General features: G+C 30.3%; 1 protein-coding gene and 1 long non-coding RNA gene across 2 annotated transcripts; one reads left to right on the forward strand and one right to left on the reverse strand.

The window, feature by feature from the left end:
* Nucleotides 1-7,924: 7,924 nt before the first annotated feature.
* On the reverse strand, nucleotides 7,925-12,176 carry LOC137817350 (uncharacterized). Its single transcript, XM_068620636.1, has 12 exons — nucleotides 12,101-12,176; nucleotides 9,817-9,872; nucleotides 9,717-9,771; nucleotides 9,575-9,644; nucleotides 9,399-9,504; nucleotides 9,292-9,296; nucleotides 9,003-9,135; nucleotides 8,767-8,921; nucleotides 8,556-8,663; nucleotides 8,280-8,307; nucleotides 8,118-8,195; nucleotides 7,925-8,050 (listed from the first exon to the last, which is right to left on the reverse strand). The coding sequence occupies exons 1-12, from the start codon at nucleotides 12,174-12,176 to the stop codon at nucleotides 7,925-7,927; spliced, it is 996 nt and encodes a 331-aa protein (XP_068476737.1).
* Nucleotides 12,177-12,987: 811 nt separating this feature from the next.
* LOC137817358 (uncharacterized) lies at nucleotides 12,988-14,736 on the forward strand. Its single transcript, XR_011081954.1, has 4 exons — nucleotides 12,988-13,198; nucleotides 13,339-13,516; nucleotides 13,662-13,956; nucleotides 14,153-14,736. It is a non-coding gene; the product is annotated as an uncharacterized lncRNA (long non-coding RNA).
* Nucleotides 14,737-15,497: the final 761 nt, after the last annotated feature.

Raw genomic sequence — 15,497 nt, forward strand, 5'->3', positions numbered from 1 at the left:
TGGTCCTCATGGACTTCTCTTGGAGAGAGAGATTTCAAAGTAACCTTGTGACCATGGAAATCAAAAGAAAGTTTGTTGGTAAAGCCATTATGAAAAACTTTTCTATCATATTGCCAAGGCCTTCCCAAAAGAACATGTGTTGCTTCCATGGGCACAACATCACATAATACCTCATCTTTGTATTTTCCAATAGAGAAATGGATGAGGACTTGTTTATTCACAATAATTTCTCCTACTTCACTAAGCCATTGCAATTTGTAGGGCTTTGTATGAGAGATAGTAGGCAATCCAAGTTTATCTACTACTCTTGTACTAGCCACATTAGCACAACTACCCACATCCACTATTAAGGAACAAATGTTGTTTTGAATAAGACATCTTGTATGGAAAATATTTTCCAAAAATGAAACTTGTCCAAGAAGTCTTCTCACAACTAACAAATCTCCTTCAAGTGGACTCTCACTCTCATTCTCACTAGATGCTCTAGAATGTGAAGAATGCCTAGGTGAATCCGAATCATGCTCACTCATGACAATGCCATTATGCACAAACATATTCCTTTTAGAAGGACAATTAGCCGCAATTTGACCATAACCCATACACTTAAAGCATTTCTTACTAGACGATTTAGTTGGTGATTTAGGCATAGAAGTAGAAGACTTAGATTCCTTTGGTTTGAAAGAAGAATCTTTAGAAGGAAATTTAGAAAAAGACTTTTTGTTCTTCCAAGAATTGTTGTAGTAACCATCATTGGGAGCATTTTTGAAAGTATTTTTCTTAGCAAGTTGGGCTTCCACCTTTATTGCAATATGAACCAAAGAACCCAATGATGAATACTCTTGAAGCTCAACAATATCTTGAATATCCTTCCTTAGACCACTCACAAACCTAGCTATCAAAGCTTCCTCACTCTCACGCATATTTACCTTAAGCAAAAGCATTTCTAATTCTTTGAAATAAGCATCCACACTTAGCGTGCCTTGTTGAAACCGTTGGAGTCTCAACATGAGGTCTTTCCTAAAGTGTGGTGGCTCAAACCTAAGGTGCATTTGATCCTTTAAAGAGTTCCAAGAGTCCACGGGAGGACCCTTGTGATAGATAATGTCCTTTACAACACTATGCCACCATTTCATGGCATAATCACTAAACTCTAAGGTGGCTAGCTTAAACTTGTGGTCATCTTGGACCGCATGGATCTAAATATTTTTTTCAAATTTAGCCTCCCAATCTAGGTACACATTAGGATCACTATCCCTATTGAAACTAGGAATTTTTACCGAAGGAAGCTTAGCCTTTGCGTCTTGGTAGTAGTCATCTTCACGGTGATGTCTATCTCCATGAGCATGAGGTCTATATCCATGAAAGTGTGGTTGAGGTCGCCTTCTTCTATGTTCCTCTTCACGGCCATGATCATTGGAAGAGCCTCTAGATGAAGGTCTATGATTATGACGCTCTCCATGGATAGAATGAGAGGACCTGGCTTGCTTCATTTCAATGCTTTGCAATTTTTCCTCCAACCGTCTAATAGCTTCATCTTGGAGTGTAATGGTTCGCTTTTCCTCTTTTAATTCACCAAGAACAGAAGCTTTGCTAGGAGAATGCTGTTTGTAAGACTCACCACTGGAATATGAAGCCATTTATAAAAGAAAACAGCAAACAAAGTTAAGAAAACAAGGTTAGCAAAAAGAAGTTGGAACCAAAATGCCGAAATGAAGTGTCACTTAAATCACTCCAAAGAAAGAATAATCCTCTTTACCAATCTGATCTTGAGGCCTTTAGTATCCTCAAATGAAAGATGTCAAAGCAAGAGCACACAATCTTCAAAGCCAATCACCACAAAACCAATGAATAATGAAAGACAAGCAAGAAAAGGTATAAGCAAGAAAAGGCTATAACAAAAGGAAAACTAGATGTATGACAAACTCAAAGAGTAATGAATAAAAGACAAGCAAGAAAATAAGGTACTCAATGAAAAAGAAGACACACAAAAGAAACCTAAAGAAAAGCACTAGAATAGATGAAGAAAACAAAAACAGAACTACTGAATTTTTTATTTATGCAAACTGTGCTTGATGTTCACCGATTTATCTGGAATGATATAAAGCGAACTGGATTATGAAATTGTAACCACAGAAAGTTCAACATCTTATCTCAACAATGGCGCTGTAATTACTTAAAAACAGTAAGCCAATTAATTGAGATAAATTTTCTAAAATCGCTGCCAGATTACTGTATTTTTTTTGGGTAGAATTGCACACTTTTTGTTTTTGATTTATCATTTTTTTTTACTTTGAATTTTGAAGTAATTCTTTTTTCTACTGTTTTATAACACTTTAAAGAACACAAATCCAGAATTTCAGAAATTTCCAGTGAGTAAATCAATTGAAATAAATCGAAACAGTGAGCACGTTTTCAGAAAAACAGAGGAATCCTAACAGGAATGAAAAACAGAATTAAGAACTAGCAAAGACACAATAGAAATGATGTATAAGAACTTGTATAGATCTAAAATACAAGTATGAACTCAATACTAAAACATAAAATGCACAAAGGATCAAGACACAAGTTCAGAAAAACTGTATTACACCAAAGCAAGAAACAAAAAAATACAACAAAGTACTACAAGAAGTGATGACATTCTTGGAAAAACATGACTATGACAAAACTTGTATGGATTCAAAAAGGAAAAGACACAAACACATGATAGGCACAATTAAGAAAACAGCAATAAAACTCAAAATAAGCCTAAAAACAGAAAGATAAACAACAAGAATTATAGAGCTCTTGAATTAAAAGTGCAACACAACTCAAATTGAAACAAGAACAAACCTAAACTCTAGATACCACATGATATGATTCCACTAGCAAGATATACTTGATTCTGTGACATTTTATGGAATCAACTTGAGTTGGAGAATGAATAGGCATTTTTAATAGAATTGGATCAATGTTCTATATTTCAAGAACTCACCAAAACTTGCACCAAACACCAAACTCACATGGAAGATCCATCTCTTGCCAATTAACCCATTAAATTGAACAAGAAAGCACATGCACCGTTTAAAAAGCTTAAGGAATGAAATGTACCGAACAAATTAAGAAGAAATGAAGAAGAAACCACTGAATCCAGCAAAAGAGCATAAGAACCGAACACTACAAGAATTTAAGCTCAAAACACCGAATAGAAAGAACCTAGACATGCTTTTGAAATTGAATGAACTTGGAAATGAAATGAAAAGATGAAGGAGAGAAGAACTTATGAGGATGGAGAGCTTGGTTAATGGTCACGCCACTTGAAGTGTGAAGGCTCCAAGATAAGTGAGCAAATGCCGCCACTTGAGAGAACCAAGGCACTCAAGATAAGACAAGGTAGAGGAGAAGACAAAGTTCTCACACAATTCTCTCTCAGTTTGAGTAGAGTTTCTCTATAGCCAAATTCCAATCTGAAATATGAAGGACCTAAGCCCTCCTTATATAGGAGCAAGGGCCGGTCATTACATAGCTTATTCCCTAAGCTACCCAAAAAGCTCCTAAGCTCACGCCCCCCTACTAAGCTCACTCCCAAGCTTCTAGAATTTCCTAAACTAAAGTCTAAAGATGCTTTTACAAAAGAGGTGTCTAATGTTTCCCTCTAAGCACCTTTTATTACACAAGAAACTATCAAAAGAAAAAAACAATCTTCCACTATTTCCTAATTCCTTGAATTTGCTTCTTGTAAGCCTATGAGGTGGGTTATTGACTCCTTGAGCGTCTACCACTTGGGCCTCCACCTCTTCTTGTCCTTGATTATTGGCTTCCATTTCTTCTTGATCTTGATCTCCATCAGAACCCTTGCAAGAAACCCTAAAATTTGTCAATGACCCATAAAAGTTACCATTTTCTTACATTGTCGGTTTCAATAAATGTGTTGTAATGCCTAATTCCAAGAAAAGATAAATGAACAAACAAAAATCATGGATAAGTAAATTGTAAATAAAATAGGGTTGATTTTTTTAATGAAATGCTTTAACCTTAAATCTATGAACTAAATGCATGTAAGAAACAGAACTTTAATCAAAATAAAAGAGAAAGAGGGTCTTATGTTGTAGAGCTCAAGAATAAAGCATTAACAAGTTAGAAATGTAAAACCCTAAACCCACCAGATTCTGCTTAGATGGAGAAAGGAAGTAAGCCAATCTGAAACAAAGGATGGAAGCTCAGACATTTGCAACAAAAGTTATTTCTCTGCTGGAAAAAACATAACTTTGCTTTCAATAAAGAAATTCCAAGAGATGAAAAGTGAATAATGAATTGGGAAGTAAGGTTAGGACACCCAATGGTTTATCTGGTGTTTCCAGAAAGTTCCAATGTCTATCTTTTTTATTTTCATTATTATTTTAAGTAAAATAATTTTCAAATTAATTTTATTTTAATTTGAAAATTTCGAAATTGTTTTCATTTTGATTTTGACGATTAATTTTGTTACTTTTTAAAGTGTCTGTAATATTATTATAATTTTTGGAAATAAATTTTTAAAAAGTAATTTGTTTAAGTAATTCGAAATTTCAAACAATACTTTGATGGTATATAAAATTTCATAGATAAAAAAAAATTTAACCTAAAATTTCATACACAATTTACTATATTTAATTATCATTATTATAATTATAATAATTAATATAAATTAGAAATTGTTCATAAAGACAAATTTACTTCAAATGTGAATAATTCAAATTAAATATTAAATATAGTAGATAAACATTAAACAATTCATGATCAGATTACATTAGTTTACATTGTAAATAGTACAGGAATTATAAAAGAAAAAATGATAATTACAGTACAATTATTTGCTAATTTGAGATTCCAATAAAAATGATATATGTAAATTTGATTGTTGGCCACGAACTTCATCATGTAGGTACATCTCCAAAAATATCTTGCACTAATTTATGCAATTAAAAAAAATTATGTAAAAACTATAATTAATTACATTATACAAACACATTTGAAGTAAAACGGATAAAAGAGAAAATGTTTGTTCTTTAACAAAAACATGTTTTAGGTGAAAAGTATATTAAATTATGCGACCACCTTCTTTGATATAAATTGAAATCAAATATATGAAATATAGAATGAAAAATGATCAAATATTAATAAAAACATATAGTGCTCATAGAAACAAAAAAATTTAAAAGTCCATATAATAGAAATCAAAATGTATGTCAAAACACGTCAAAACAATCAAAGGATTTAATACACCACTGAGTTATTAATAATGAACAATATAATAATAATCACAATTGCACAATATATTAAAACCAAATGAATACCAGGTAAAAAGTAATGAAAGATTTCTGTGTTTAATGTACTGGCAACTGTTATAGTGTTTAGCATATGTAACAATGCTAACACATTATAGAGACGCCTGATAATGAATGAAAGTTTGAAGTAAAGCATAAAACAAATAAAATCAAATGAAATCAGATAAACATTAAACATAATAACAATAAAATAAACATAAACATTAATAATAATAAATTGTTCAGGTTTCTAACAAAGGGAAACTTAAGTAAACCACAAAAAGTAAATAGTTTTTCTCCTTCCAAAACAATAGAAAGGATTATCCAAAAACATTAAGAAATCTAATTATAGAGTTTGACCTGTCTTTTATAGTGACTTTTCATGAGTAGCAGAACCCTAATATCAGAAGAAGGCATCATCATATGACATTCAAATATAATTTTGTCGTCTTCACGGAAGGAATGAAGACTACAAAATTTTTTCCAGCCCCTACTAAGCTTGATGTTTGTTGAAGGAAACCTTCCTCTTAACACGTTGCATTGAACATCATGTAGCAGTCCATGTAGCGTAACATTTCTGAATTTCGTTTTTAGAAGATATTCCGCAAATGCACCGTGCAGATCCTTCAACAAAATGAGAGTAAGTATTGAAGAAAAGCAATACAATATAAATCAAAGCATTTAAAAGAAAGGATTCTTAAACTTACTAGATAATTTCCTTTGATATAAAAAGAAGACAACATAATGTCAAAATGTTCAAAGGGACCCTTGGTCAGCGGTTCCCTTCCTTGAACTTCCTTCAAATAACGATTAACACCAATTTCACAGATCTCTCCCATAAAAACAGTTATTTTGAAACAACTTTGACCGCCGTAACGGATGAGTATAGAGTGATCGCCTTTAAAGCCATAAATGGAACTCAAAGTCAACCATCCATCCAAAATTTGGGGAGACAATAGATCTTGGTTATAATATACTGAATGGACGTTCCCTGCACTATCTGCGAGGGTCCACTCCTTAGCAAGTTCTCCTTGAAACTCAACAGCGAATGCACGATCAACATAACCATTCTATCCATTGTGAAAAATAAAAGAAGTCAACAAAATGCATTGATGAAAAAAGTAGGTATTGAAGAAAAATAAAATAAACTACATACTTGCCCGCGGATGTACATTGAACAAAAAAGACCTCGTGTATCAAGTTCATGAATTTCTTTAGCAGTATAAGCCATCTAAGTGAATAATAAACAGTGGAGAGTGAAGGAATTAGGCAACAGTAATATAGAAACGTAGATGGAAGAAAAGAGTATTATTCTGAGTAATGAAAAGCCAAGTTTCTTACATATTTATAGCCAAATATAAGTTGTGACCCTTTGATATCCATTGCCTCAATCAACATGTCGTTTCAGTTCAAGAAAATCAATACATAATTAATAATGAATAATAAGGCTAAATAAAAAAATAAAAAATTATTATTTAAAAATTAATAAATAATAAAATAGTCAATCATGAATAGAAGATAAGATAAGTATGTTAACTGTAATTATTGTTACACCATTGTATTTTATGACCTTTCAATTTTCCACTGCATTATACAACAGAATACTTGTCGTTCAAGTATCTTATTAAACAATAATGAAATAATAATTATTACAATTATTCTAATTTTTAAAACAAATGATAATAATATTAGTCAATAGTGTAATTTTATTTACTAATAATTAGTATTTATATGAAAAAAACAAACACTTAACATAATTGAAAATAATAATATATCTATATAATTTTTACTATCTAATAATTTAATAATAAAACAAATATACTTATAATTTTTAACTACTTTATCTATATATTGAAATGATTACTTGTTGCCATATATAAGAGAAATACCTAGGAAGACTAAAAGTCTACGTTGAAAAGAGTGTATAAGGGATAGGGAACGACCACAATTCTGACAGCTATTTAATGCACATTATTAATTAAAAATAACTTAGTTTACACAAAAATGTGAGTACAATCATAAATATAAAATAAGGATTAAAAAGAGTAAAATCATTATGACTTCTAAAAAAATGATTAAAAACACATATAAAAGATAAATGTGCAAAATAATTGAACGAGCACATTAATTTTGAAGCATGTATAAATAACTTTTGTAAGCAAATATACATACATGTAATAATACTTCCTATGAAAGCAAAATGTTATTGTAATAATCTCAAAAAAAAATGGAAGAACAGATAAGTTATAGTCGTTGATAAATAATATCTGGAATAATTATAACATAATTGACAAACTGTAAGATTATGTGCCTAACATTCTTCCAAAAAAATAAGTCATTATATTAATTACACACAAACTAAGTGAAATTCTTAAGTAGAAGGCCAAAATTAACTATAAAGTAATTACGTACCTTAAAGATAAGGTTCGATGATGAAATCAACAATATTAAATAAATAGACTTTAAAAAGTAATTGTACTCATACATCATAAAATATTGTGAATAGAAATTAGAAAGAGTAAACAAAATTACAAATACAAACTAAAACTGTCCAAGAGTGACAGAAATACATAAAAAATCATCTTTCATAGTACTCCCTTTTCGATCTTTATATTTTCCTTAATACCCTTAATGGAACATCATCATCGGCTGTGTGCGAGGGTAAGCCCTGGATGAACCACTTCAACACTTAACTGACTGTCACTTGCTAAGTCAACAGTTTCAGAATGCAAATCAACAATTTCATTGAAATTTTTTTTAAACAAATCCTACAACATGAAGTAGAAATATTAGTAAGATTTAGTTTTTTAAACTAATCATTTAAATATAAAATACCTGAGGAACTTCTATAGAGAAATTGTTTTGTTCGACATCTTTAATACTGCATAGTCTTTTCCTCTGAGTATGAGGTTCCTTGTCAACATAAAAATTAAATTAAAAGATATACATAATTAATTTAGAAATAAAATGCAACACAAAATATAATAAAATACATACCACACTTTCAGAACCACCATGAGAAAATCTTTGGATAATACTCTCATTAGTAAATTTTTTTTGACACGGAATGATTGGTCAAACCTGTTAGCTTGATCTTTAACACAACCAACTTTATACAACATGACTTTGTCTATCAAAAGACCAAATTCTTTGAGTAATACACTAGAGTCAGCGTTCTAGAAATTAAAAATAAAATAAAATATTAGTATATTAATTTATACAATAACCTTTTCATATATGCATCAATAGACATATACACTATTGGAAAATTACCTTGTCATTACTTTCAAATAATTATTGATCAATGTAGTTGCATCCCTGTCAAAAAGAACAAAAGTGGTGGAGTCTGTCTCATCCATTACTCGTACCTTCAGCTTATACCTGAAATATAAAATATAAATAAAAGGTTAAGAAATATAATACAATAGATATTACTAATATAGAAAGTAATGAAAAAAAAAAGGATGGCGTTTACAAAGAATACCTTGGTTGCACTTTCATAACATGCTTATTACATTTCTCACAAAAAAACATTTTCGAATCCGAGTAAACGATTTTATTGCATAAGCAAGTCGTGTACCACCATTCATCATCAACTACAATATGTTTTATAGTAGCTAAAACAACAAAAGTGTTTTCCTGAAAACAAAAAAGAGGTTCTGCAGTTAAAGCATACATAATTAATTTAATTAAATTTTGATAAAAAAAATATAATGATACTTCCTTGCAATCTTTCAGGCCTTGAATAATGTTTCTTGGAATCAAGTGGATAAATTCATCATCAACATTCTGTTTTCCAGAATCACACAACTGACTGAGTCCTTGAGTAGGAGAATCTGTATTTTCCATCATCCTACAAATGTTAAATTTGTAGTTAGAACGTGTCATAATTTTCAAGTACTGAATGACAAAGTACGTATTGAAGTAACCTTTTTTTAAGTTCGTTTGCCTCTTTAGACTGTAAGTTATATATTAATTTTGTACAATCCAAGCAATTTTGCAAACAAACCTTGTCTACAATCAAAATAAAATACATTATGTTATAAGTACATAAATTTAAGTAGCATAATAAAAAAAATAAGTTTCATGAGTAAACATACCCTAGGAAATCTTGACTTTAGCAAACTGCAAACTGATGACCACATTTTGCAACTCTCCAGATGACAAAAATGCATTGAGCTCATCAACATAATTGCCAAATAATGTACACTCCATGCGCAAGCTGTTGCAAATAAAATTTGAATTGTGTAAAACAAATTTTGGAATGGTTGTACTACGAAATTTTAGCTTACCCATCAACTTCAATGGAAATCACATTTAACTTTGTTGATGAGCCTGTTCTATTAATCTCCCTCTCAATGCCTACACCAGTCAGTAAACCAATAACATATGGAAACAAATATGTTGAACCAAAACCATTATAAGTAAACTTACCAACTAAATAATCAGTATCAAAACCAGGGACTCTTATCACAGACATTGGGGTGTACTGAGGTATTGCACATGATACCAGATCATTACATACACAGCTTACCTTAGTTCCAAACTGGAAATTAATCTTGTACTTGTGATGGGTTGTTCTATAAGATCCTGAATTAGTTGTCACACTAAAGAAATTGAAGGAATAAACCTTATCCTCAAAAATATTATTTTAAAATTTATAAATTAGTGTTTTTCTAACAAAAACATGAATTCTATCGCCCTGGAAAAGAAGATTCAAGATTAACCATGATTAGAATAATTGATATTGATATATTTAGTACAAAACAATAAGAAAGGAAATGATAAAACAATTGACCTCTTTATCTTGAATCACCATTTCCATTGAGAATGGAAACTTTCTTTTCTTGAAGTCCGACACAAACCAGAATCGAATTACTCTTGCTATCAGAATCCAATTTTCATTCTCTAGATTGATATCTCTGATTGAATAACAAATACATTGTAAGCCTGACTTTTTAAGTAAAAGGAAAATGTAGACTGCAAATGCTGATACTAAATGCGACTCCGAAGAACATACCACACATCTATTTATATAGAAGAATTGGTTCTTATTTATTTTGAAAAAGTAAAAAATAATTAAAATTTAGAAAAACAATGAGTACTGTGACACAAAGAAGAACTAAATAAAGAAAATCATTAACAATAAATGAATGTGTTCAAATCAGGGTTTAAAGAATAGAAAAAGGCTACCGTATAAAATATAATATATAATGATTAATTGCTGCACTAAATCTGAAAAGAAGAAATAATGATCTTGAAAGTCGTGTATAAAGCACAGAGTATTGTCACAATATATGGGAAAAGAAAAAAAATAAAGAATATATAAAAATTTCAAAATTCTCATAATCCCAATAATTTAATGTTCTCATAATGATTACTTGCTGCAACAAATATCTAAAAAATTTGCATTGAAAAAATAAATTAATATGCTGAAGGCAGTGTATAAAGAATAGAGAACATTCACAGTATAATTAATAATAATAATATATGATAATGATTACTTGCTGAAGTAAATATCTGAGAAATCTGAAAGAGGAGAAGAAATGAAGATCTTGTAAATGTCTAAGAAAACTTCCTATCTAAGAAACCTTTATATCAACAAAACTGAAAAAGTAATAAGAAACAGAGAACAAAGACTATGGAAGTAGTTGAATGCATCAAGTAAGCAAAAAAGAAATTCTCATCCCATAAGCATATAACATTCTTACCATAATCAATATGAACATCAATATGAAAGAGGACAAAATTAGAATGAACATCAATATGAAATTAAATAAACAATGAAATCAGAATAGCAGGAAACAAACCTAGAAATTTAGAACAGAGAAGCCTAGAAACAAAAAAACAAAAAATGCCTTGGCATAAATATTAGAGTTTACCCAAAAATGTTGATGAACATCAATATGAAAGAGGACAAAATCAAAATGAAAATAAATATGAACATCAATATGAAATTAATGAACCATGGAATGAGAATAGCATGCAACAAACAATTAAATGGGATGAACATGAATATCAAATGCATCCAAAGAGGAGGTCAAAATTCAGTACCTTTTACGATTAAACCCTCGAAAACCCTAGAATGCAAAAAAGGAAAAAAATCTTCAATCGGTGATTGAATATACAGTGGATTTGGAAATATATCAAAATAAAAATTAACCGTAAAAAGGAGATATCTTTTAATGTTCACCATAAAAATGAACCATGGAATTAGAAGAGGACGCAACAAACAATTAAAAGGGATGAAGATGAATATCAAATGCATCCATGAGTTTTGATAAGAATCGAAAGTTTGGAGTGAGCATTGTGCGATTCGCTGAGCTGATGATGCTTTCAGGACTCCCTTGCAACAATAATATTCAATGGATTTCTTTCCATAGTGCCTAAGATTTTGGGTACATGGTAAAGATAATGAGTCAACGCTTTTTTTATATGCAACCATTTCTATCTACCAACTTGTGTGACTTTCTTCAACTAGTTAAATTCTTCTTTGGATATAAAGTATACGATGTTAAACATCTAATCAGATTTTTTCCCAACTTTCATGGTGGTTTAGATAAAGTTTCTGAGTCCCTAGGTTTGGATAATAGTGGCATAAGAAGTCATCATGCAGGGTCCAATAGTTTAGTCACTCTCCATGTTTTTAATAAAACTAACTCTCTACTTTCATACAAAGTTTGACTTGCCAAAACATGCAGATGCTCTCTATGGCTTAAAGATACCTTAATTTTCCTTTTTTACCATCTTTCTTCCCTTTTCAGGACAATGTAATTTCCAAATTCTACAATAATACATATCACTTCATTTTATCCTACTTTCTCTTTTCTCTTTTCCACCCTTATATTTCTTCTCTCGTAATACTAATAATCGCAAATTAGATGGCTTCGCCATTGTACTATCCTTTTGTTTAATATTTTTAATTTTATTTTTATTTTATATAATAATTAACAAAATCAAACAATTTAACATTGGTAAATAAATATATGTTTATTAGCATTTTTATTAAAAAATTAATTTCAATCAAACAAATAATATACCAAAAACAATATTGTAATGCTTAACATTTTCTTATGAATAAAGTAACATTTATGTTGTGATGGAATAAATCAATATAATGGAAAACTTATTTATTTTGCTTTCTTAAATAAATGTTACCTAATAATAAGTATATGGGACAGTACGACTTGTTTTAGTGTGATTTACCGTTATAATTAAAAATAAAACAAACAACTCACCTGATATAATTTAATAGTTTGATTTTGGTCTGCCAATTTATTTATTTTTATTTTTTAATTATATATATATTAAATCATATTTAATTATATAAATAATTTTAAATTTCTAATTGATAATTAATTAAATAAATTAAAGTATTTATTTGTTAAATTATTTTATTATAATTAATAATTAGAAATAATTTGTAAGTGTTAATGATTTAATATATAATTATATTTTGATATTTTAAATAATACTAAATAAAAAATATTTTATTTAAATTATTTATATTTTTCTTAAAAAAATATTGATATTTTATGGAAAAGAAAGTTTTGAAAGAAGAGAAAGGAAGAGAAGTTAGAGAAAAGAAAAAGTATTACATTGCAAAATTGTATAGGGAAGCAAAATATATATATATATATATATATATATATATATATATATATATATATATATATATATATATATATATAAAAGACCTGAAAAATTAGAATGTTCCCCCTGCGACTTCGAATGAGATGGTATTTGGTTAGGACAAAATTTCCCTTCATTCATCCCGGAAATTACAGTCAGCCATGCCCATGACACTCTTGGTTCCATCATCTCGTTACAGTTGGTTTCCGCAATTTCCCATCCCTTTTCTATTCCCTAGATCCTGAGCTCTTTCTCGGGATTTCCTCCCAATGCCATCTCCTACAGTAGGGTTTTTTTCTTCTTTTTTACTTCATTGCATTGAAGCTGTTTGATGGAATTAAATTATAGAATTATGGTGAAATTTGTTGACTAACTCTTTGAAGATTTTATTGAATCAGTTATTTTTTCACCGTGCGTGTTTCAGGATCTAAGGGTCTAGTTTAGTCACGCCATTTTGGTTGTTGTGGAAGCGTAACAAAGATGAATAGGACTGGGAAACTCAAATCGTCGAGTTCTGAATTGGACCTTGATCGGCCCAACATTGAGGATTACCTACCCTCTGGATTCACTGTTCAACATGAACGGCAAGGGAAGCTCCGCCTGTATGTGTCTTCTCGCTATTTTTTTTCTTCATTTTCATGTTATGCTTTTACTGTTGTTTAGATGCTCCAAAATAAGGGGCAATGAAAATGGAGTAGTTTTCTGTTTGCATGATGATTATGTTCTGAATTAAAGTTGTCATTTCAGGTGTGATTTGCTCAATATTTCACCTAGTCTGTCTGAGGCAGAAGGTGCCATTGTAGATGTGAGGTTTTGACCTTGTCTTCATATGCAGTTCTTCTGCTTTTTGGTTTTGGTATGTCAATTATTATCGTTTGGAAAACTTCTGATGATGGAATAGTTATGGAGAGAATTTAACGGCAAACATGATGTGTTAAACATTTTCTAAAACTAAATCTTGACCTGCTGCAATGCAATAGACCATCTCCCAATGCTGCCAAAATTGAGATCCTACCAAGAATCAGGAAGAGAATGGATGATGGTAAGTTGCAGGATCATAACATGTATAATAAGTTCCTAGCTACAACATAAAACTATACTGTAAATAGATACATATATATAAAAAATAACTTAGATAACAAAAATGACATCTAAATCACGATATTTAACAATAATTCAAAATTCTTAACATATAGCCAGTCCATAATTGATATATCATAACATGATTTTTTTGACAGCATAACTGAAAGAACAAAACACAAATAAAATTGAAAGAAAACTGCCCACTACCAACACAGATTATGCAGCACAATATAGTCAATGAAGGCAGAATTCTAAGTGCATAAACATAAGGCAGAGGCAAGACCGAAAAGTGAGGGAGCTGGATAGGTTAGAGAGTGCAAAGAAGGGTTACTAACAGGCAGAGAGGAGTTCACGAGTGAGGGAATAAGACAGGTTTTGTTTTTCATCCTCGAGCGTTTATTTGTTTCCTTTGTGGTGCTGTGGATTTGTGATTCGATATTTGATTATTTTCCCTATTAGGTTAGGTTATTGCTTTTCTTTATATACTTATATGTTACGCATGATGATGCAATAGTACTTTGGAATTCATTCAATCCTAGGGTTTTCCAAGCTAATTTTCAATGCTACATTTGCTTGTAGAGATGCATCGAGACTGGACGCATTTTAGGAAAACTCTATTAGGATATGATTCGAACTTAAGATTTAATTAAATTAAATTTTTATTTCCCTGCATTTTAATTAACAAAAAAATAAAACCAATTTGATTTAAAAATTGATTCCCATGTCTAATGAAATTATATGATTTCTCTCTCAAAGTATAATAAGGGCAATGCTGTCAGTTTAACAAATTAAAACTAAAATTAAATCCCACCAAAATTTAGCAGACTTTTGCATGTGCACAACTAATCACAAAGATTTCAAAATCAAAATAATCGGTTTCGCCTAAACAATCAGTTATTTATACCAATTTGAAAATATTAAAACTGAATTTAAAGAGACTAAGGATAGAGAGAATGCACACAGAGGTTTATACTAGTCCACTCTAAACCCAGAGCTACATCCAATCTTCTCAGAAACCACTGAGGAAATCCACTAAGCAATCAAACCTAGATCACTTACAACACAACCAAAGAAGTGACCTTGATCCCCTCAAGACACACACTTCTCTTAGTCAACCACACCAACACTAAGAATGCTGATCTTGATCCCCTCAAGAACACACAACACTTCTCAGCAACACACAAAAAGTTTCTTTCAACAGATACAAGGATTACACTTGTTATAGAACAAATCTGAAATCAATACAAGAGAAAATCCTATCTCACACTCTTTGATCAAACTCAATCTCTAAGCAATCTCAACTTTTTCAAAATCTCAAAACTTGTGTTGTTGTTGTAAAACCCAAATTTGTTTTACTGTTTTATATTCAAAGTTGTTGTTTGTTATCAAATCTTAACAAACTATTCATTGCATTTAAAGATTGGTCAAAACATTAAAAACTGGAGCGTAACTAGTTAGAAAATCATTTAATTCTCAGTCAAAGCACAAAACAGTTTTCTG

This window comes from Phaseolus vulgaris, unplaced genomic scaffold, assembly GCF_000499845.2.
Source record: "Phaseolus vulgaris cultivar G19833 unplaced genomic scaffold, P. vulgaris v2.0 scaffold_33, whole genome shotgun sequence".
Lineage (NCBI taxonomy): Eukaryota > Viridiplantae > Streptophyta > Magnoliopsida > Fabales > Fabaceae > Phaseolus > Phaseolus vulgaris.